The following is a 25,302-nucleotide window of genomic DNA, read 5'->3' as shown; positions in this document are numbered from 1 at the left end:
TCCCATCCATACCAGGCATCCCAGGGGTAACCTCCCTTTCCCACTTGCTCTGGAGGCCCAGTGTTTGCTCACCTCCCACTCTGACACTGAGCAGCTCATCTCATTAGAGGTGCCATAGAGGTTAGAATAGGTTACTAGCAGTGTGTGCAGGTGTTTGCACATATTTTCTCAGCCTAGTTTCTTCTCTCGGGCTCTGGAAAGTGTCTCTGGACAGTCAGGCTGGGCCACTGCATTCAGTTGTTTAATTTGTGAAGTAATATATTATCTTAATATTTTTTTATTTGAAGGTTACCTTTTCTCTAAATCACAAAAGACACCATATATAGACCAGCACAGCTCAGAAATTTTATCATTTTCCTTTGTCATTAGTGTGACAGTCATGTATGTAAACTTTATTTTGATCTCATTAAGTACAAAATAATATTTTTTATAATTTTTGCAGTCTGCAACTTTGTTTTTTAGAAAGAAAGAGTGGGGGAGAGGGAGAGAGAGAGAGAATATTAAGCAGGCTGCACACCCAGCATGGGGGAGCCCAACATGGGGCTCAGTCACACAACTGTGACATCATCACATGAGCCGAAATCAAGTCAGAAGCCCAATCAACCACGTCACCCCAGCACCCCACAGTCTACAACTTTAGGTGTATTATTTGTTTGTGTATGTTTTTTTTTCTTATTGCTAGTGTGGGTTAATATTAATTGACTTTTAGTTTACTTTTAGCATTTCCCTCATTTATATCATTTTTTTCATTTATACGTAAAAGTACCTACTCATAAGAACTTCACTGATGTGTAGTGGCCATTGTTACATGATTACAATGATCACCATGATGGCAACACAAAGTTGTCAGTAAGAGCAGGAATCTGGACATTCCTGTGAAGCCATGGCTGAGAGCTTTTCACGTCAGTCTTTCTACCCCTCTCTGATCTCTGTATAAGGAGTTTCTGGGTTATCTGTTCAGGTTTTTTTAGATGTTTTGCTTAGAAACTAGATCTGCATGTCATTCCCATGAAAATTCTATACTCCTGTCTCCAGGCTCAAAAGTTTCCCAGAGAAGTTCTGTGAAATAGGTAATACATAATTCAAAAGGGAGTTTGTCAACAAAATAAATTTGGGAAAACATTGAAATAAATTAAATTGACTTTGTTAATTATAGAGTTACTATACAGTTAAATGCCTGTACTCTAAAAAGAATATATTTCCCCCATTCACTAACATATTGACAAAGGCACATTGTGGAAGACTATTGCATGAAATATACTTTGGGAAAAACCATCCCTTTAATTATTAACTCCATGAGCCAATGACACTTGTCTTCTCTTTTCCTTGTTAATGCTCAACTTCATCTATTTAGTGCAGATTATTTAGACTATAAACAACTTTTACTCACCACACTTAATCTCCCTCCAATACATTGTTTAATACTAAGTGGTAAGAATGTGTCGCTAAATAAATGATTTTCTGATCAGAGTCAGAAGTTGTCTATTTTATCTACATTTTCTGCTGTTTCTTGAAATGATTGAGACAAAAGACAGTTGGAATTAATGATTCTCATGTGATCCAGGGTATTTAGTATTTATTTGTCAACTATAAGCTCTAAAAGTTGGCTTTAGAAAACTTCATATATTTTTGACTCATGAATTCAAGGCATGATAGTTATTTATACATTAACTCTAAGTCATTTTCATCTTGTGTTTTTCCCTCAAAAAGATAGGAGATAGAAATCTATTTTTCCCCTTCCCCTACTTCAAACCAGCAGGGTGAATAATGCCTCGATCATTGACTTCAACCATTTTAACCATAGAAACTTTTTTTTAGAAGAAACATTTCATGGTCTTAACAAAGTTGTAGCCTCCCAGTTTCTCCCATGTCTGCCTTTGTTGTCCTTTGATTGGACTCTAGAAAAACCTGCAGCTCTGTAGAAGGCACTTTGTGAAAACCACTGTTGTAAACTACACACTTGGGTAAATATTGCCAGGTTCTCTTAGGTAATGAATAAAAAATTTTACTTAAGAGTTTACATCTCCCTCTTAATATGTCTTGAGAAGTTTAAGATGCTGTTATTGATACAGGCAGCATGCCAGAGAGAAAATTATGTAGGAAACAAAATCCTGTATTTCCTTATTAAACTACTTAACCAAGCAAGGTGGGACTTGAGGGGGAAGGAGTAAAGAAATATGATCTTGTACTGTAACTGTTTTTGGAAAAGAGAACAAAGACCATATTGAATAAAAAACACAGAAAATTTAAATAGGAAGTTATTTGAACATGCTATACCATTCTGCATATATTCAGATTTTTCTTAACACTTTTCTATTGTGTAAAGAAGGAAAAACTATCAAATAAAGTTAAACTATGTATTCTTGAGTTCTAAAAATGTTTTCAAATAATGACATTTTTAGATTCCCTGTATACATTTTTATAAAGAAACCAAAAAATAGTAATTTACTGAGGAATGTAAATGAACATTTCAAAGCAGCATTAAGATGTAGAGGATGTGTAACAGGTAAGTTTTTTAGCCAGATTTTGTTTTCTAATCAGTGTTTAATTGCCTGACAGAATGTAAATGAAAAGAGGTAGTATAGATATGCTGAAAATAGAAACCAGTCTAACAGTATTTCAGTTGTTGAAAATAAGTTGTCCTTTAATAAGTCCTTTGATTCCTAATAACCTCTTGACCTGTTACATAGAAGTAAGAACTAATTATACTTTAATAATATGATCCAGGAATATAGGACTGTGTACTTGAGCTGTTGGGAGTCCAGAAATTTTTTTATAGGCAACTGAGGCAGCTTTCTGGAAAGAAAGGAGGCAGGAAAGTATGTGTTTGGTAACTTTTCTCTCTCATGAAGACCACCCGTGCTCCTTAAAATGGAATTCCATAAGATATCTTTTCATATTTAAAGTAAATCTGCATTTTGCTTAGTTTAATGGTTTTCTGTTCCTTGCAACTAAACTATACCAGATCAAGGTAGTGATTCTATAAACCCTTGTCTTCATTATCACTGCCTGTGTATGGAAACTCAGCTCCCTCTCTCTCTGCCCCTCCCCCGTTCATGCTCTGTCTCTCTCTGTCCCAAAAATAAATAAACGTTGAAATAAATAAATAAATAAAAAAGGGGCGCCTGGGTGGCACAGTCGGTTAAGCGTCCAACTTCAGCCAGGTCACGATCTCACGGTCCGTGAGTTCGAGCCCCGCGTCGGGCTCTGGGCTGATGGCTCGGAGCCTGGAGCCTGTTTCCGATTCTGTGTCTCCCTCTCTCTCTGCCCCTCCCCCGTTCATGCTCTGTCTCTCTCTGTCCCAAAAATAAATAAATGTTGAAAAAAAGAAAGAAAGAAAGAGAGAGAGAGAGAGAGAGAGAGAGAGAGAGAGAGAAAGAAAGAAAGAAAGAAAGAAAGAAAGAAAGAAAGAAAGAAAGAAAGAAAGAAAGAAAGAAAGAAAAACTCAGATGATCCAAGTGGAGCCTATGAACTACACTGAATTGTATCAAAATGTGCTTTGAGTGTCATATGTGTGTTGGTTGTAGAGGGGTGGGGAGCCATGGATTTCATCAGATACTCAGACAAATCCATTACTCAAAAAGATAAGAAACTACTGGTAGAGAGCATGGAGGCCCTTGCCTCCTAAGTGAGAGTCCCTTTCTGTTCTGTCTCCATGTTGACGCAGTAACAGCCTTTGGTTTATTATCTTTAGATCTAACAGTGCCATAGTTATGCCAGTTTATATCCTGTATCTGGCATATTGAAAAGGCAGCTCCTTAGAGCTTTGCTGCCATTAGATATATAATCTGATAGATGTTTATAAAATTTGGCCCTTAAATAAAATTCACTAGGTAGTAATTTTTTTTCTAATAAGTCTTAATTTTTGTTCATTTAATTACTTCCAGCTGGAGGTTGATATGGACAATTTTATTCAGGCAAGAGAGTGGTACTTTATTCTCTCAAGAGCTGATCTGAAGTTTAGAATGGCCTTTGAAGGTCATCTGCTACAACCCTTTCATTTTACATAAGAAAACTGAGATGCAAAAATAATAACTAAAATTTCTAAGGTCATTTGTTAGTAAAACATGAGTAAAGGTGATGTTCTGTTGGTTATCTGTTTGCAGATTCTTTTTTATTATACCAGACTTTTGATACTGTTCTTTTTTTTTCTTTTTTCTTTTTTTCCTTTTAACTCAAGTACAGTTAACATACTGTGTTATATTAGTTTCAGATGTATAGTGTAGTTATTCAACACTTGGATACATTACTCAGTGCTCATCATGATGTGTACTCTTAATTCCCTTCACCTATTTCACTCATCTTCCCACCCACCTTCCTGCTGGCAACCATCAACTTATTCTGTATAGTTAAAAGAATGTGTTGCTTTCTTTTTTCTTTGTTCATTTTGTTACTTAAAATCCACATAGAAGTGAAATCATATGGTATTTCTCTGACTTACTTTGCTGAGCACTATACTCTAGATCCGTGCATCTTGTCACTAATGGCAAGATTTCATTGTTTTTGTTTTTTGCCTGTGAAATATTGTATATATACACCACATCTTCTTTATCCATTTATCTATTATGGACACTTTGATTGCTTTCATATGTTGGCTGTTGTAAAGCTGCAATAAAAATAGGGGTCTTTTCAAATTAGTGTTTCATATTCAGTGGAATTACTGGATCATATGGTAGTTCTGCTTTTTAATTTTTAAAGAACTTCCCTACTATTTTCCACAGTGGTGTTGCGTTTGCATTCCTACCAGCAGTGTGACAAAGGTTCTTTTTTCTCCACATCCTTGTCAACACTTGTGTTGACAATACATTTGTATTTTTTATTTTAGCCATTCTGACAGGTGTGAGGTAGTATCTCATTGTAGTTTTGATTTGCATTTTCCTGATGATAAGTGATGTTGAGCATCTTTGTATGTATCCATTGGCCATCTTCTTTGTCTTCTTTGGAGAAACATCTGTTCATGTCTTCTGCCCATTTTTAAATGGGCTATTTGATTTTTGGGTGTTGGGTTGTATAAATTCTTTATATATTTTGGATACTAACCCTTTATTGGATATGTCATTTGCAAATATCTTCTCCCATTCCATAGATTGCCTTTTAGCTTTGTTGTTTGTTTCCTTTGCTCTGCAGAAGCTTTTTATTTTGATGTAGTTCTAATACTTTATTTTTGCTTTTATTTCCCTTGCTTCAGAGGACCTATCTAGAAAAAAGTTGCTATGGCTAATGTCAGAGAAATTACTGCCTGTGCTCTTTTCTAGGATTTTTATGGTTTCAGATCTAGTGTATGGTGAAACCAGAAAGTGATCTGGTTTCATTCTTTTGCATGTAGCTGTCCAGTTTTCCCAACACCATTTACTGAAGAGACTTTTTCCCATGGGATATTCTTTCCTGCTTTGTCAAACATTAATTAACCTTATAATTGTGGGTTTGTTTGTAGATTTTCTATTCTGTTCCATTAATCTGCTTGTGCCAGTAACATACTGTTTTGATTAGTACAACTTTGTAATGTAACGTGAAGTCTGGAATTGTGATACTTCCAGCTTTGCCCCCGTTTTTTTTCAAGATTATTTTGGCTATTTGCGGTTTTCGTGGTTTCATTTAATTTTAAGGTGCTTTGTTCTAGTTCTGTGAAAAATGCTGTGGTATTTTAATAGAGATTGCATTAAATATGTAGATTGCTTTGGATAGTTGGACATCTAAACAACATTTGCTCTTCTAATCCATGAGCATGGAATTCCCTTTGAGTCATCTTCAATTTTCTTTCATCTATGTTTTATAATTTTCATAGTATAGGTCTTTCCCCTCCTTGGTTAGGTTTATCTCTATTATCTTTGGTGCAATTGTAAATGGGATTGTTTTCTTAATTTCTCTTTCTCCTACTTCTTTATTAGTGTATAGAAATGCAACAGATATCTATACATTGACTTTATGTCCTGCAACCTTGTATTTATCAGTTCTAATAGTTTTTTTAGTGGAGTCTTTATGGTTTTTTGTATATAGTATGTCATCTGCAAATAGTGCAAGTTCTACTTCTTCCTTATCAATTTGGATGCCTTTTATTCCCTTTTCTTGTGTGATTGTTGTGGCTAGAACTTCCAGTAGTATGTTGAATAAAAGTGAACATACCATTCAGTATGGTGTTTGCTGTGGGTTTTTCATAGGTGGCCTTTATTATGTGTAGGTATGTTGCCTCCAATCCCCCTTTGTTCAGGGTTTTTATCATGAATCAGTATTATACTTTGTCAGATGTTTTTTCTGTATCTATTGAAATAATCATATGTTTTTTACCCTTTCTGTTGTTGATGTGATATATCTTATTGATTGATTTGTGAATATTGAACCACTCTTGCATCACAGGAATAAATCCCACTTGATCATAGTGAATGATTTTTAATGTTTTGTTGGATTCATTTTGTTAATATTTTGTCAAGGATTTTTGTGTCTGTGCTCATCAGAGATACTGGCCTATAGTTTTCTTTTTTGTAATGTCTCTATCTGGTTTTGGCATCAGGGTAATGACAGCTTCATAGAATGAATTTGGAAGCTTCCTTCTCTTCAATTTTTTTTTGCAGTAGTTTGAGAAGAATAATAGGTATTAACTCTTCTTTTATAGAATTCACCTGTGAAGCCATCTGATCCTGGACTTTAGTTTGTTGGTGTTTTTTTATTTACTGATTCAATTTTATTGTTGATAATCAGTTCAAATTTTCCATTTCTTTGTGATTCAGTTTTAGGAGGTCATATGTTTCTAGGAATTGATCCATTTCTTCTAGGTTGTCCAGTTTGTTGGCATATAATTTTTTATAATCTTAAAATTGTTTGTATTTCTGTGATGTCAGTAGTTGTTTCTTCTTTTTTATTTCTGATTTGAGTCTTTTTTCTTTTCTTTTTTTTTTTTTTTTTTTAAATGAATCTGGCCAGAGGTTTATGTTTCCAAAGAACCAGGTCCTGGTTTCATTGATCTATTCTTTTTTTGGTTCATATTTTGTTTATTTCTGCTCTAATCTTTATTATTTCCTTTCTTTCACTGGTTTTGGGTTTTGTTCTGTCCAGCTCCTTCAGGTGTAAGGGTAGATTGTTTGATATTTTTCTTGCTTTTTGAGGTAAGCCTGTATTGCTATACATTTCCCTTTCAGGAGAGCTTTTGCTACATCCCAAAGATTTTGGAGTGTTGTGTTTTCATTTTCATTTGTACCTGTGTATTTTTTTATTTCTTCTTTGAATTTTTGGTTAATCCATTCATTGTTCAGTAGCATGGTATTTAACTTCTCTATTTGTATTCTTTCTTGAGTTTTTTGTTGTGATATCTAGTTTCATGGCTTGTGGTCAGAAAACATACATGGTATGACTTCAGTTCTTTTTGAATTTGTTGAGACTTGTTTTGTGGCCTAACGTGTGCTCTGTTCTGGAGAATATTCCATGTGCAGTTGAAGTGTGTATTCTGCTGTTTTAGGATGGAATGTTTTGAGTATATCTGTTAGATCCTTCTAGTCCAATGTATCATTCAAAGCCAGTGTTTCCTTATTGATTTTCTGTTTGGATGATCTGTCCATTGATGTAAGTGGGGTGTTAAAGTACCCTACTATTATTGTATTACTTTTGATTACTTTCTTTATATTTGTTATTAGATGCTTTTATTTATTTGGGTGCTTTTGTGTTGGGTGCGTAAATATATACAATTGTTATGTCTTCTTATTGGATCGTTCCCTTTGGTTATATAGTGTCTTTTCTTTCTTCTTTCTTCTTCCTTTTTTTTTTTTTTTTTTTTTTTTTTTTTGGTAATCTCTTGTTACAGTCTTTGTTTTAAAGTCTATTTTGTCCAATATAGATACTGCTACCCTGGCTTTCTTTCACTTCCATTTGCATGATAAATGCTTTTCCATCCCTTTGCTTTGGTCTACATGTGTCTTAAGGTCTGAAGTGGGTCTCTTATAAGCAGTAATAGATTGGTCTTGCTTTTTTATCCATTCTGTCACCCTCTGTCTTTTGATTGGAGCATTTAGTCCATTTACATTCAGAGTAATTATTGATAGGTATGTACTTATCGCCATTTTGTTACCTATTTTATGATTGTTTTTGTAGTTCTCTGCTTCTTGCTCTTTTCTGTTTTTTTATGCTTTTCTTTAGTGATATATTCCTTCCTTGTCTAGTACTTGTTTTTGATTTGTGTTTAACATTACGTTAATATATAATATCTGCATACAGCAGTCTATATTAAGTTGTTGGTCACTTAAATTTGAACCTATTCCTTCCTTACCCCCTCACACATATGTTTTAAGTATATGGTGCCCTACTTTGTATCCTTTTACTTTGTGAATTCCTTGACTGATTTTTATAAATAATAATAACTTATGGGGGGGGGGGCACCTGGATGGCTTAGTCAGTTAAGAGTCTGACTCTTGATCTCTGCTCAGGTCATGATCTCATGATTCATGAGTTCGAGCCTCACATCACTGTCAGTGCAGAGCCTGCTTAGGATTCTGTCTCTCTCTCTTTCTGCCCTTCCCCACTTGCATGTGTTTGTTCCCTCACTCTCAATAAATAAACTTAAGGAAAAAACACTTTAAGGGTGCCTGTGGCTCGGTCAGTAAGCATCTGACTTTGGCTCAGGTCTTCATCTCACGGTTCACGAGTTTGACCTCTGTGTCGGGCTCTGTGCTGACAGCTTAGAGCCTGGAGCCTGCTTGGATTCTGTGTCTCCCTCTCTACCCCTCCCCTACTCATGCTCTCTCTCAAAAATAAATGAAACTATTAAAAAAGAAAAGAAAAAACACTTTAAAAATATACTTATTTGTATTGCTTTCATGCTTCTTAACTTTTCTTACTTCTACTTATAGTGTTTCCTTTCCACTCAGAAAGTCCTCTTTAACACGTGTAGGGCTGGTGTAGTGGTCATGAACTCCTTAAATATTTGTCTGTCTAGGAAACTCCATCTCTCCTTCCATTCTGAATGAAAGTCTTGCTGGATAGAGTATTAGAGTATTGTTGGCTGCAGGTTTTTTTCCTTTCAGCACTCTGAGTATATCATTGCTCCTTCGGGCCTTCAAAGTTTCTGCTGAAAAATGAGCTGACAGCCTTAAGCAGTTTCCCTTGTATGTAGCTGTTTGGGGTTTTTTTTTTGTTTTTTTTTTTTTTTCTCTTGCTGCTTTTAAAATTCTCTCTTTATCACTGCTTTCTCCCATTTTAATTACCATGTGTCTTGATATGGACCACCTCCCTGAGTTGATTTTATTGGGGGCTTTCTGTGCCTCCTAGACTGGATTTCTGTTTCCTTTAACCAGTTTCAGGAAGTTTTTAGTTACTAGTTTTTCAAATAAATTTTCTGCCCCCTTTTCTCTTTTTTTTCTCCTTCTGGGATCCCTGTAATGCAAATGTTATTATGTTTGATGGTGTTGCTTAGTTCCCTGAGTCTTTCTCCTTTTTTTATTATTTTTTTTCTCTGTCCTTTTCAGCTTGTTTTCCATGACTCTTTTCTCCAAGTTGCTGATTCCTTCTTGTGTTTCCTCTAGTCTACCATTTGTTCCTCTAGTGATAATGTTACCTCTTTATTCTTTGTCTTCATCTATGATGTGTAGTTAATTCATGTAATTTTTATACAATACAATATGGAATGTGCTGTTATTAGTAACTTCTCTGTTTGGGTAAACAATACAGTGATTGCTATATTAAAACATATATCAGTTTGAAAAATACTGCCATATACATATATGTGCTTATTCATGGAGGTGGTATTTAATTTTTAAGTCTTGGATAAATCTAGGAAAGAGCCATTTCAGATATTTCTTATCTTTTTCTATGAAATGTGATAAGAGGCTTATTTTTTTTGTTTGCTTATTTTTAAAAACAAAGTGAGTTTTAAAACAGTGTTAAAAGCATAAGAAACAAAAGTTAACACTGTGGACTTAAAAAGAGAACTAAATACAATGAAATCAGAAGACATTTCTACAGGCACTTTGAATTTGAGATTCTGTGGAAAATCTGTACTTACTTAGAAACATACCAGGGGTGCCTGGGTGGCTCAGTCAAGTGTCTGCCTTTGGCTCAGGTCATGATCTCACAGTTGGTGGGTTCAAGCTCCATGTCAGACTCTGCACTGGTTGCTCAGAGTCTGGAGCCTGCTTCAGATTCTGTGTTCCCCCCTCTCTCTCTGCCCCTCCACTGCTTGTGCACGCTCTCTCTCAAAAAAAAAAAAAAAAAAAAAAAAAAACCTTTGTATTTGCCATACTTTCTGAGTAGGATGACAGTCACCCATCCTTTTACTTATTCTCTACTCTGTCCCCATTTTCTCCTGAGAGAAGTCTGTTCATCCTGCAGGTCCCAGCAGGGTTTCCCCTTCTTTTTCACCAGTGTTCTTTCACTTTTATAACATTTGTACACTCCTCTAGAATGCAGTTGTTGCATTATATTTTGCTATATATTTGCATGTGTCTTCTTCATTGCACTGAATTCCTTGGCTCTTACTCAACTTGTTATCTCATGTTCTTAACCAGAGGCACACTGGTACAATAGGTATTTATTAAAAGTTTGTCATATTATAGATGTGTAAACATTTAAAGCTGTTTTTTAAATGAAACCAAAGGTCCTTGGCTTTTGTGTGTGTGTGAAAGTTTTGCAATCTCTTAAGTAATTTTAAATTTTTAAATTAATATTAAATGGTCTTCACAATGTATTTATGATTATGGCTGTTTAATATAAACTTTTTTAAATTGCATTCCAAAATTTATTGTCTGATTTTAAAACTTGAGGTTTTAGGTTGACAATCCCCATATTTTCACATCAAAAATTAGAACATAATCATCTGGCAAAATTGTTCTGTTTTATTTTTTATATTCTGTGAATAAAAGGTACCCTAAAGTATAGTTTGGATGCTAAGATACTGGAATTTCCAGATCCTTCAGCTTCAGTGAGGGAGAGTAATTCCATTGGTAAATACAGAAAAAAATAAAATAAAATCTTGTTATCTTGTTATATTGTTTAAGTATTTCTTTTGTTAAGTGACTTATTCTTTCTTTGGTTAGGCCAATTTTTCAAATTCTAGATATTTAACCACCACATTAACCACCACTTAACTTGGAAACAAAAGGGGCTTTCCTCCAAATAAATTTATACTATGAAAATTTGCCAACCTAGTAATAATGCTTGTTGTTGAATTTGGAAGTATTGGTGCTTCAGATATAGTGGTATCAGAAATAGGGATATCAGTATTTAGTCTTTATCAATAAAAATTACCTGATGTAAAAGTAGTGCTTGAAAGATTGATTTATTTTGGACCATGTGATTAGTGATCCCATAAGAATTTATTAAGGGTAATTCTTAGAACAGGGGTAGCTATACATACTATTAACATGGAAGAATTGTCTGTTTCTCTTGGTAAAATTTTAATTAGTGATTTAAGAGAAAACTGCAAATCTGTCATTTATCTGTTTTTGGTGTTTTAACTATTGTGTTTGCAGAACATTTCTAGAATGCCCATAATCCAAAAAGGATAGTGCCTTACAAAAATGTACAACAGATAGTTTTTAAAATATGAAAGAATGATTGAGGTAAATCAAATGAATAAGGAATAATGTGGAAGTGTAGGCAAGGTTAACCTACTGAGAATTCCTGTATACTTGTTAGATGGGAGTTACAAATTTAGCTCATAATCACTATGCATTTTCTAGAAAGGAAGTACTCCACCCCTTCAAAATAATTTTCTTTCAGTGTGTCATCTGATAAATGAAATGAACCTTTCCAGGCTTAATTTATTTCACACTTAACCCTTAGGTGGGTTTATGTAGTCCCTAAGTAGAATTCAGAAGGATAATTGGACTTGAATGAGAAAAAAATTCGTCTTTATTTTCAGTCACTTATAATTAAAATTTAGTAGTTTTCTTCTATTAATATGGGCAGCTAAACCCATATGACATTTTCACTCATAAAAATTAAAGATTTGGGTGTTACAGTTACCATATATACCTCAGAATATTGATTCTCATTACTTTAAAGTTACCATAGTTATTAGATTCACTGCTACATCCTCATTATTTAATTTTACTTAAGAAACATGTTACTATATCAGTCTTTTAAGTATTTGGATAAACATGTTTCAGTGTGTAATTTTATTGTATTCCTTTGTATTTCAGTTTATTTTATTTATTTAAGGCATTATTTTGAAAAGGTATCCATATACTTCACCAGATTGCTAAAGGGATTTATGATCCAGAAAGTATTTTAGAATCTCTGACTTAGAGAAAGAAACTACACAGGGTTGTGTGAGGTTAGATTCTTCCTTTCAAAACTCATATTCATTCAATAATTGGATTATTTGAATAGTCACTGAAATTCAACATAAATAATGTTAAATTCATAAATATTTTTTTGTAGAGAAGTTAATATTTATTTGAAAACATTATTTAGTAACAATAAGCATGCATTTCCAGGGAGTTCTTACAACTTGTGTTATTACAGCTAGCACAATAGTGTAGTTTTTTTATTTAATATATTTTAATTATTTAAGGAACAATTGATTCTGAAGTTCCCATATTATATGTATTGTACATACTAACATATAAGTAAGTAAAGTCTGTCAGTTAAGATCACTTAAGGTTGGCTGTCTAGCCTTTTTTGGTGAAGAAACTTCAGTCATTTAATAGATTATTCAGAGCCTACTTTTGCCCTTAGCACACCTGATGGTTTCACATATTATAGTACTGTCATATCCATTAATAATAATGAAATACTACTTGTGTTCATTGAAATATCTTTTATAACTGTTGGCTCTCACAAGCTGATTTTATGCCAACCACTTACACTAATTTTATCTGTTCGTATATTCTACTTTAAAAGTTATAGAGTATGGCTACCTGGATATTGTAATTAATCTCTCAACCTTGGAAACATTTTTTTTTTTTACATGTTGGGTAAATCTTAAAAATGTCAAAGAACTAATAAAGCCAAAATGCTAATTCTGACAGGAACCCAGAAGTTATAGAGCTCAACGTTGCCTTTGTCCTGAGAGTGTTTGTCCAAACTGGCAAACTTAAACTTTGGTTTTCATGCTCCAGTGATACAGTTGAAGCTCCAAATAGCTGCTTTCTCAGTTTAAGGGTGATCCAGAGTAAATCTACTCCATTCGCCCAGAGTGTGACAGGCCCCAGCAAGTTGAAACTACAGGACATCCCTCCAAAGCATACTCATAGTCCAAATTTACATCCCTAGGGTAATCCAAAAATCTTCAGACCCTAAATTTATTTAATTGAAGGTGGCCCTACACTGGTGGTACACCTGGTTGCTGGACAGAAGCAAAAATAAATACCTTTGCTCAAAAATCTTCATATGTAATATAAGAAAAATAAACAGTTCAAAGTAAAAACTAAGTAGGGGAGCCTGAGTGGCTCAGCCCATGATCTTGCAGTTTATGGGATTGAGCCGAGTGTCAGTTCCGAGCCTGCTTGGGATTCTCTCTCTCCCTCTCTCTCTCTGTCCCTCCCCTGCTCGTGCATACCTGCACACTCTCAAAATAAACTTTAAAAACAAATGTTGAGGGGTGCCTGGGTGGCTCAGTGGGTTGAGCGTCTGACTCGATTTCTGCTTGGATCATGATCCCAGGGTCATGGGATTGAGCCCTGCCTCAGACTCTGCACTGAGTGTGGAGCCTGCTTTAAGATATTCTCCCTTTCTCTCCCTCTCTCTCTCTCTCCCTCTCTCTCTCTCTCTCTCCCTCTCTCCCTCTCTCTCTCCCTCTCTCCCTCTCTCTCTCTCTCTCTCTCTCTCTCTGGAGGCAATAAGAGACTGTTAAATACAAAGAATAAACTGAGGGCTGATGGGAATGGGGGGGTGGGGAAAATGGGTGATAAGCATTAAGGAGGACACTTTTTGGGATGAGTCCTGGGTGTTACATGTAAATGATGAATCACTGGATTCTACTCCTGAAGCCAAGACTACACTGTATGTTAACTAACTTGAGAATAAACTTAAAAAAAAAAAAAAAAAGATTCTCTCTCTCCCTCTCTCTGTCTCTCTCTCTCTATCTCTCTCTGTCTCTCTGTCTCTCTCCCTCTCCCCTCTGCCCCCTCCCCCACTCTCGGGCTCTCTCTCTGTGTGAAATAAAAAAAATAAAATAAATTTTTTAAAATGTTGGAAATTTTAGAGTATATTCTTTTTTTTTTAAATATACCTGACACACAGTGTTACTTTAGTTTCAGGTGTATAGCATAGTGATCTGACAACTTTATACCTTATGCTATGATCGCAAATATGCCTACCATCTGTCACCATGCAATGCTATCACAATACCATTGACTGTATTCCCCATGCTATAGCTTCTTATCCCTGTGACTTATTCATTCCATAACTGGAAGCCTCTGTATCCCCACTGCCATTTCAGTCATTTTACCCATTCCCCCTGCCTTCTCTGGCAACCATCAGTTTGCTCTCTGTATTTATGGGTCCATTTCTGTTTTTGTTTATTCATTTGCTTTTTAGATTCCACATATAAGTGAAATCATGTGGAATTCATCCTTCTCTGTCTGGCTTACTTCACTTAGCTTAATACCCTCCGGGTCCTTCCATAGTGTCACAAATGGCAAGGTTTCAATCTTTTTTATGGCTGAGTAATATTCCTGTGTGTGTGTGTGTGTGTGTGTGTGTGTGTGTGTGTGTGTGTGTGTGTATACATGCCACATCTTTATCCATTTATCTACCAATGGAAACGGGAAACGGGTTGCTTCCGTATTTTGGCTACTGTACATAATGCTGCAATAAACATAGGGGTGCATTTTTCTTTTCAAAAAATTATTTTCATATTTGGGTAAATACTCAGCAGTGGAACTACTGGATCATATGGTAGCTCTATTTTTAATTTTTTGAGGAATTTCCTTACTGTTTTCCACAAGGCTACACCAGTCTGCATTCCCACCAGCAATGCACAAGGATTCCTTTTTTCTCCACATCCTTGCCAACACTTGTTATTTCTTGTTTTTTTGATTCTAGCCATTTTGACAGGTGTTAATAATAGCTCACTGTGGTTTTGATTTGCATTTCTCTAATTAGTGATGTTGAGCATCTTCCAGATGTCTTTTAGTCATCTGTATGTCTTCTTTGGAAAAATGTCTCTTCAGATCCTCTGCCCATTTTTTAATTGGATTATTTGTTTTTTGGTGTTGAGTTGTATGCTTGAGGAGATGTATCTACAAAAATATTGCTTGGACCAATGTTAAAGAGTTTACTGGCCAGGTTTCCTTTGGAGAGTTTTATGGTTTCATGTCTCACATTTTAGTCTTTAATTAATTTTGAGTTTATTTTTGTGTATGGTGTAAGAAAGTTGTCCAGTTCTATTCTTTTGCATGTAGCTGTCTAGTTTTCCAAACATTTCTTAATGAGATGGTCTTTTTCCATTGTATATTTTTTGCTTTGTTGTAGATTAATTGACCATTTAGGCTCAGGGTGAGTTGATTTCTGAACTCTTTTTTCTTACATTGATCTATTGTCTGATTTTGTGCCAGTAGCATACTGTTTGATTACTACAGCTTTGTAGTATATCTTGAAATCTGGGATTATGATACCTTCAGCTTTTTCTTCCTTCTCAAGATTGTTTTGGTGATTCAGGGTTTTTTGTGGTTCCATACAAATTTAGTATTTTTTGTTCTAGTTTGAAAAATGCTTTTAGTATTTTGATAGGGGTTGCACTGAATTTGGGATTGCTTTGGGTAGTATGGATGTTTTAGCAGTATTCTTCCATGGTTATGGAGTATCTTTCCATTGATCTGTTTTATCTTCAGTTTCTTTCATCATTGTTTTATAGTTTTCAGAAGACAGGTCTTTCCCCTACTTGGTTAAGTTTATTTCTAGGTATTTTATAGTTTTTGTTGTGATGGTAAATGGGATAGTTTTTCTGCTATTTTATTAATAGTGTAAGAAACATAACCAATTTCTGTGTATTAATTTTGTATCCTGAAACTTTACTGAATTCATTTATTTTAGTAGTTCTTTGGTATAGTATTCAGGGTTTTTTATTTATACTGTCATGTCATCTGCAAATAATGAGAGTTTTGCTTCTTCCTTACCAATTTGGATGCTTTTTATTTCTTTTCCCTGTGTGATTGCCGTGGCTGGGACTTCCAGTACTATGTTGAATAAAAGTGGTGAGAGTGGACATCCTTGTCTCCTTCTTGATCTTAGAGGAAAGGCTTTCATTTTTTCTACCATTGAATATGATGTTAGCTCTGGGTTTTTCATATGTGACCTTTATTATGTTGAGGTTTTTCCCTCTAAACTGACTTTTTTGAGAGTTTTTATCACTAACAGGTGTTGAATTTTGTCAGATGCTTTTTCTGCATCTATTGAGATAAGATTTTTATCCTTTTTGTTGATGCTCTGTATCATGTTGATTTGCTGACATTGGAGCATCCTTGCATCCCTGGAGTACTTCCCACTTGATCATGGTGAATGATCCTTTTAATGGATTGTTGAATGCAAAGATTTGCTAATATTCTGTTAAGGATATTTGCAGCTGTTTATCAAGAATGTTGGCCTATAGTTTTCTGTTTTTGTAGTGTCTTTGGTAATTCTGGCCTTGTAGAATGAATTTGGGAATCTTTCTTCCTCATCAGGTTTTTGGACTACTTGAAGAGGAATAGATAGATATTAATTTTTCTTCAAATAATGGTAGACTTACTTCACTTGTGAATCCACATAGTCCTTGACTTTTGTTTATTGGGAGGTTTTTTTTTTTTTTTTTTGCTGACTGAATGTTGTTACTAGCAATTAATGTATTCAGATTTTCTATGTCTTGCTGATTCAATTTTGGAAGATTGTGTATTTCTAGGAATTTATCCATTTTTTTTGTAAGTTGTCCAGTTTTTGACATATAATTTTCCTAATATTGTCTTTTGGTTCTCTTTCATTTCTGATTTATTTGAATCCTCTTTTTCCTGGTAAGTCTGTCTGAAGGTTTATCAACTTCATTTATCTTTTCAAAGAATCACCTCTTGGTTTTATTGACGTTTTCTTTTGTTGGGTCTCTTTAATTTATTTCTGCTCCAATCTTTATTATTTCCTTCCTTTTACTAACCTTGGCCTTTTTTCTTTTTCTAGTTTCTTTAGGTAAAAGATTAGATTGTTTCTTGTGGTATACCTGTGTCACTCTAAATGTCCTTTTAGAACTGCTTTCCCTGTATCCAGATTATGAACCATTGTATTCTTGTTTTCATTTTGCTCCATATACCTTTGATTTCTTTATCAACTCATTGGCTGTTTAGTAGCATGTTGTTTAATCTCCACTTGGGTTTTTTTTTTTCCAGTTTTTTTCTTGTGATTGATTTCTAGTTTCATACCTTTGTGGTCACAAAAGATGCATGATATGATTTCAATGTTAAATTTATTGAGACTTGCATTATGGCCCAACACATGATCTGTCCTGGAGAATGTTTCCTGTATACTTGAAAAGAATGATTATTCTGTTGTTTTTAGATGAAGTGGTCTGTGTTTATCTGTTAAGTTCATTTGGTCTCGTGTGTTACTCAAAGAGGGTTTTTTTTGTTGATTTTCTGCCTGTTTGATGTATCCATTGGTGTAGGTAGGGTGTTAAAGTCCTATTGTTACTATATTATTCTCAGTTTTTCCATTTATATCTTCATATTTGCTTTATGTCTTTAGGTCCTCCAATGTTGAGAGCATAGATAATTACAATTGCTACATCCAGTTGTTGGATTGACCCCTTTATCATTAGATAGTACCTTTGTGTTTTGTTAGTCTCTGTTTTAAGGTCCACTTTGTCTAATACAAGTATTGGTACCATGGCCTTCCCCCCCCCCCCAACCTTGCTTCCGTTTGCATGGAATTTCTCTTCTCATCCTTTCACTTTTAGTCTGTGTGTAAATCTAAAGTGAGTCTCCTGAGGGCAGCGTATAGATACATGTTGTTTTTTCTCCATTCCACCATCCTTTATCTTTCAGTTGATGCATTTAGACCATTTACATTTAAAGTAATTATTATTGATAGGTGTCTCCTTATTGTCATTTAGTTAATTTTTTCCTGGTATTTCTAGTTCTGTCTGTTCCCTTCTTCTTCTCTTGGTCTATTTGTGACTGAAGACTTTCTGTAGTATTCTTGATTTTTTTCCCTTTATTTTTTGTGTAACTATCATAGATTTTGGGTTTGTGGTTACTGTAAGGTTCATATAAAGCATCCTAAGTGTTTAACAGTCTTAAGTTAATGGTCACTTAAGTTAGAACACATTTTAAAAGAACTTTTTACTACCCCCCACCACATTTTATATATATGTTGCCATATTTTACATATTTTTATTGATAATTTTCTTCTTATGGCCTCTTCTTTTCCATTTAAAGTATTCCCTTTAACATTTCTTATAAGGCTAGTTTAGTGGTGATAAACTCCTTTAACTTTTGTTTGGGAGACTTTCTTTCTCCTTCAATTTTGAATGATAATCATGCTGGAAAAGAGTATTCTTCATTGCAGGTTTTTTCCTTTCAGTTCTTTGAATATAAGGATTGCCTTATGGGGTTTCCATTATATATAACTTTTTGTTTCTCTCTTGCTTCTTTTCTCAGTCTTTAACCTCTAACATTTTAATTACCACATGTCACAGTATGGACCTCCTTTATGTAACGAGCAATGAAGCATGAAACTTTTAAAAACATTTATGCAAGAAAGAAGAATGTCACATAAGCAAATGTGTAGTACAAAACTATATTATTTAGGCATGTGGCCATAGGTTAAGACTGTAAAAGAAAATGAAGAGTATGATTACCATGAAAATCAACATAGTGGCTACCATTACATGAAGGGCTGAGGGATGTCATCAGGGAGTGTCATGCTTCCAGGGTGTAGGCAATGTTTTATTTCTTGACCTGGATGGTAATTACTTGGATGTTGACTTTGTGATTATTTAAACTGTAAATATGCTTGATGCAAATAAAAAATTAAGGAGCTAAACCAAAGAATTTGAAATGAACTTAGAGCGTACTGATAATTAATAAGACCATGGTACTGCTATTGGTGGTGGTTATCATAATGTTGAATTAACTTGAATGATTTAGAATACTCCATCCAGATAGAAAATTTAATTTACAAGAAGCACTTTTTAAGAGACTATCAGAAATGTTTTGCTATCCAGTTTACCAGAACCAACTATTATATAATTTAATATGAGGAAAATTCTACTTTTACTATGTTCAGGAAGATCACTAGTGGATGAGCCACAAAAAATTCCATCTGTGGCATTAACAGCTAACAATATTTACCACTTTTTGAGCACTTGCCATGTGGCAAATATTGGTCAAGTATTACAAATGTGTGATCTCATTTAATCTTGGAAATAACTCATTAGTGTGGGTACCCCATTAGTGTGTCCCCATATTACACATGTCAAGGGCAGAATCTGGTTTTGATCTTAATCTCTCTGATTCCAGAACTCTTGTTCTTAGTCCCTATAATCTTGAGGCTAGGGTTATCTAATACTGTATATATAATGTTACTATGGTTCTAGATTTTCATTTATTCTAACTTGTTATGATTTGGGTATTCAAGTTTTTATCAATTTAGCAACAAACGTCAGCTAAATACCAGGTATTTCTGTGGCCACTATCTACTGGATCTTTTGCTCTGTTTAGCAGCTTGGAACCTGTGCCACAGGAGTTTACTGGCCTTACTTCCTTAAACCTAATGTATTGCACTATTTCAAGTATTACCAAACTGAATTCTCAACTTTACACATTTTTTGTTCTATGCATCACCCAAACTACATACTAATTTGTTTCCTGAGTGGCTGTAGTACATGAAATTAACCTCTTGAGCCCTATGAGCAGTTCTTTTAACTGGTGGAGTTGCTAGCTATTCCTTTCAAGAACTAACATTCATCTGGATGTCATTGTCAGAAGTATTGAGTTTTTCTACAGATACAGAAAATGAAGGGCCTCTTCAGTTAACTTCCTATTATAACCTTAGACCCTTATAGCTCTTCTTCACATGAGTTTTTAAAATTTATTGACAAAAATATTTTAATTAGTTCATATTGTTTTTATGTTGCTATACACTGCCATGTACTCTGTGAAATGGTGAGTATGGTCATTTCTATAAAATGTTAGGACATGAAGCTCTTGGTAAAAAAATGTAATCCCTAGTTCTTGCATTCCTTTTCTGGAAAAAAAAAGTCGACCTTGTTACTTTGACTTCTAGTACCTTTTTCAGCTTAACCTTCTGTCAATAGTTTAATGTCTCCCAGTGGATCCAAAGGAAAATGGTAGCCAAATGTCAGGAAGAGAACCTGTACAGGTTTTCTCTACCCTTACATTTCAAACCAAGATTCTATTTTTACCCAATTATTCTCCTATATTTTATTTTTCCAGTATGTTCTCATAAATCTTGTAAAGGAAGTTGTATTATCACTGGAAATGGCATATTGTCTCCCGCTTAATTTTATTATTGCTTTACTGTCTGAACACTAGGAGTGTGGGCTTGGGTCCAATAAAAAATCCACTGTTTTCTTTATTCTTAATTGCTGCTACATAGATTGTTATAAAGTTGGTTGCCTGCAATGAGTATCATAGTTATTTCTGATTTCGTTTACCTTCTTTTTCTACCATTTTTTGGGCATGAGCACACAATTAAAATTTTTCCTTCAAAAAATATGATTTGTGATTTCCTCTTTGATCTCTTATAATTTACAGAAACAAACTGAAGTCCAAGGATATTATTATTGACTAATGAGATTTGATTTGTGAAGGCATTCTTTATCTGTAAGGACAATTTTCAAAGAGTGGTCTCGGGATTTTAGACACTTGAGGATTTCTGTGGGTGAAAAATTATTTTTACAATAATACTAACTTTATTCTTTCTCTCATGAGTATAAAGTAGGGTTTTCCAAACTATAGGGTGTGTGATGTTACAACAGCCTGAACACAAAAGCCCATATGAGAATTCATCTTTCTTCTATTATGTCAGGCATTAAAGAGACTTGAAAAAATGTGAAACATCTCTTCATTTTTTATTATCTTTCTAATCTAGATTTTTCATTTAAGGAGTATAATATACATTTTCAAAATCCTATTGCTTATGTTAAATAAATGAACTGTTTTTTCACTATTCAGTTTTCATATGGTATTATTGGTACCTACATCCCACATGTACAAAAGGTCTGTAGGTCCTCAGTTATGTTTAAATGTGTAAAAGGATCTTGAGACCAAAAACTTAGTCAATGATTTACCTTATCTTTTTCTCAAATGTTTGAATTTTTTTCTTATATTTGGTTTTATCCTATAAAAGGCAAACTGAAAATAATCTATTTTTAGGTTGCTACAGACCTCAGGAAAGATCAGATTACTTGATGTTGGCAGCTGCTTTAACCCATTTCTGAAGTTTGAAGAATTTCTAACTGTTGGCATAGATATTGTACCTGCTGTAGAGGTATGCATAGTTCTATTTTGTTTTGAGACTTGAAGATCTTACGCATATACTTACCAAGAAAAAAGCAATGTCTTTAGTGAAATAGCAAGTATGTTTCCTATGCACAAGTTGATAAATTTTTAGTCAAAAGCAAATTCGTATTCCATGAAAATTTTTGAGCATTTAGTTGACAAATATGGTACTGGTTAAAATAATACTGGCTTTTATTTTGTTTCTTGGTTGTCTATTTTTGTAATCAAGAGACTAATAAATTGCAAAGATTTCCAGGTAGCTATAAGGTTTGGGCTTTTTGTATTTATCCTTTTTTGAAGTGTACTGTGATATGGAGCCATTATGGAATAATGTCCAGAGCAAGGACTTTGGAGACCATCAAAACTTTATTAAATTGCAGCTATTTGTACATAGATGAAACTAGTTAAGTTGTTTTCTCTACTTTTAAAATAGATTTTTTTTTCTTCATGACATAAGTTTGCCATTTTACTTTTGATAAAGCATTACACACCAAAAATTGACAAATTGAATTTAAAAAAAAAAGTCTTAATGTTTATTTTTGACAGAGCTAGGGAGGGGCAGAGAGAGACACACAGAATCTGAAATAGGCTCCAAGCTCTGAGCTGTCAACACAGCGCCCGACCTGGGGCTCAAACTCACAGAGCATAAGATCATGCCCTGAGCCAAACTCGGAAGCTTAACCAACTGAGCCACCCACGTGCCCCACAAATTGCATTTTTAATGTTTTAAAGAGAGTATGTGTTACAGTGTAAACTGGGTTAGGGATTGGTTTTCAGTCTGCTATATGCCTAGCACCTAGGAATGCCTAGTACATGAAGTACTCATTAAATACTTCTTGAACAAAATAATGGAATCTTATGTTCAACCTGGGGTTCCATCCCTGAGCCTGTTTCCTCATCTGTATGGTGGAGTTAGTGATGGAGCACATTTCATAGCACCATATGTACTTGAGAAGAAGTATTTAAAACACCTAGCACAGTGCCTGTTACCTAAGTGAGTGCTAGATGGTTGCCATTATTATTGAAAAGTTCCTGCATGGAGATTCAACTTTGATTTTTTTCTTGAATTTTTAATGAAGAAATGCTAATAAAACTTACCATTATCTCTACTTCTGAAAGGTGGACAAATGTTTGCTTTATGGTAAAACAGCTGTTCTTAGCTTATCACTGCAGAGAATTCCTGTGCCTTCAGGAGCTATACTGTTAAAATATATTGGGCTTTGTACATGGATTTTCTTCTTTCGTCAAGACACACATTAGAGATGTCCTTTAGGGACCCATTTGCTCTAAACCTTGGGCTTAAATACTAAATTTGTTTATAGATAGGGCTATAAACTTTCAACTGTAAAGTCACTTGGGTAGGCAAAAGAACTAACTATACAGAAGTTCAGTGGTAGCATCAGGCTTCCACAGGTCCAGAATGCTGTAACTAATTTTAAGATGAAGGGCCTTTTACTTCCAGTCAAGATGGAGTAACCTACCTCAAACAACACAAAGTGGACAAAATACACACAATAATTTACAAGTCATTTGATATCAGGTAATAAAGGACAATGATCAGTGAGAGACAAAAATAAATGATTTGAGCCCTACTATTGTACCATCATTTGGCCTTTAGAGTTTCTAGGACATGACCCAGAGAAGGAATCCCAAGCAGGGCCCAAATGTTTCCCTGAGTTGTGGAGACAGAGCTGAGAGTCCTGGGGAGAATAAGGCAGCTAGGGTTCATAGGAAAGAGTACCAATTATATGAGAGCTGCACAGAGGGAAAACTCCAGAGACCTGGAGGGCCAAGAGTCCTCCTTGAGTTCTCAGCTGAGTACTGATCAGTATATGACATGAATGAGAAAACTACAAGAGACGTTAAGTACCACTCGAAAAGGGTAGAGGTTTTAGTGCCTGGCACTCACATAGGGTGGAAATAGTACCTGTTTCCATCAGCCACACTGGAAACCTAAAAAATCACAGTGCATTGGGTAGAGTACAAAGAAGAGTCTTGCCTGAGTACCAGGAAATAATTAGCTTTAGACTGAATAATGGTCTAGTCCCACCTAACAAATCATAAAAGACCCCAAAGGGTCAAAGTGTTTCCAGGTAATTTAACTGCATCCCAGAACAAAGCTCAAGAATATTTATAGCAGTACAATGCCATCTAGCACCCAGAAAGGTAAAAATCCACCATGTTGGACATCCAATAAAGAAATAGGCAGCCATAGGACCCATGGTGAGGAGATAAATCAACAGAGACCAACCCTGAACTGACAGAGATGTTAAAATTAGGAAACAAGGACATTAAAATAGGCTCAGTATGACTGTATCCTGTATGTACAAAAAGTTTAGAGACACAGAACATACTTTAAATACCAAATGTAACTTCTAGAGATAGATACTATCATACTCTGCCCTCTTGATCTCCTCTTGGCTCTGTAGGCTAAGGGATCATGTGTTCCTTGTACCATGGCAATGTAATAGTATAGTCCATATCACCCAGAAAGGAGCTCATACTCCCTGTCTGGCACCTCAGTTTTTGTGACTACTGTCAGAGTAAATCTCTGTATCACCTGGCTCTGGTGGCCAGTGAAACTTAACACTCATGGGTCCCACAGAACTGTTATCAATGAGGAAAGTTCCTAAACAGCTGTCACCCCTAGGGCACAGCAAGAGGCATCAGACCCAGGAGCTCAGTCTTACTGTGAAGGAAGATTATTAGCTAATCACCACGACTGCAGCCTGAGTGGCAGACTTCTAATTCAACACAAGATGTGGCTGACTATAATCCTTTCCAGAGATTTCTGAGGGTGGGCACTGTCTTTGAGCTCAGTCTCTGCTGTGCTAAGTGCCATGGTCTCCTGGAGGGGAGCTATACACACATCTATTGTGCCAGTTTTTGCAGCTGCCTCCTGGGGAACACCCCTTGATCACCTGGCTCTGGGATGGGGGTAGAGGACTTGCATTCTTGGGTCCCATGAGACCCTGGCAGTTGGAGAGATTGTTCTTGGCAGGTTAGCAGGCTCCCACCCCGAGAGCACTGCACAGACAGCAGACTGAAGCACGTTCCCCAATATTTCTGTGAAGGAGACCTCTTTGCTTCTTCTGGGGCTTTAGCCTGGAGACCTGTTTCAGGTTTGGCACACATTTAATGTCAAACAGACCTGCTCTCAAGAAACATAGGCTGAGGATGCCATCTTGTATTCCCCCTCTGCCTTGCTCCACCTCACTACTGTCACCCAGAAAAGACCTTACACACTAATCTGGAGCCCTGATCTCTTTGCCACCCAGGGGATGCCTCCAGATTGCCTGGTTCTCAAGGCCAGAGGGGGCTTACATTTGTGGTCCCACAGGACTGTATATATTTGCATATTTTTTAAACCTGATGCCTGAAGGTCTGGCTTCTAGTCAGCCTGAATCTAGGTGCTGAGATCATCCCCCACCAAGACACTGACAGGTCTTAACACATCCTCAACTACTGGGAGCTATTAAAAATGTAATAGGCTGCTTGGACAAGCATAAAGGTTTGAAAGACAACCAAGATCTGAGGCAGGGTTGAATAACAAGTTTCATCTCCTAACAAGACCACCCCTTCAAGACTGGCTTCAAGAGGCTATCGTGTCATCTGCTATATAGAAACCAACAGAGTCAAGTAAAATGAAGAAAGAGAGGAATACATTCCAAATGGAAAAAAACAAGTTACAAGTACAGGAGGAAAAAATTAATGAAATGGAGATAAGTAATTTGGATTCATTGTCAGGTAAAGTAATGGTCATGAAGATGCTCACCAAACTGGGGAGAAGAATGAATTAACACAGTGAGAACTTCAACAAAGAGACGGAAAATATTAGAAGGTGCCAAGTAGAAGTCACAGAGCTTTAGAATATAAATACTGAATTAAA

At 35.3% G+C, this 25,302-nt stretch overlaps 1 protein-coding gene across 1 annotated transcript in view; it reads left to right on the top strand.

Annotated features, from left to right (window-relative positions):
• Positions 1-25,302, top strand: part of BMT2 (base methyltransferase of 25S rRNA 2 homolog) — an 87,437-nt gene that overhangs the window by 51,141 nt on the left and 10,994 nt on the right. Inside the window, exon 4 of the mRNA XM_003982969.6 lies at positions 21,288-21,402. Within this exon, the coding sequence (XP_003983018.1) occupies positions 21,288-21,402 (115 nt within the window). The remainder of the gene's footprint in view (positions 1-21,287; positions 21,403-25,302) is intronic.

Source organism: Felis catus, chromosome A2 (genome assembly GCF_018350175.1).
Source record: "Felis catus isolate Fca126 chromosome A2, F.catus_Fca126_mat1.0, whole genome shotgun sequence".
Taxonomy (NCBI): Eukaryota; Metazoa; Chordata; class Mammalia; order Carnivora; family Felidae; genus Felis; species Felis catus.
This window is presented reverse-complemented; position numbering and strand designations above follow the sequence as displayed.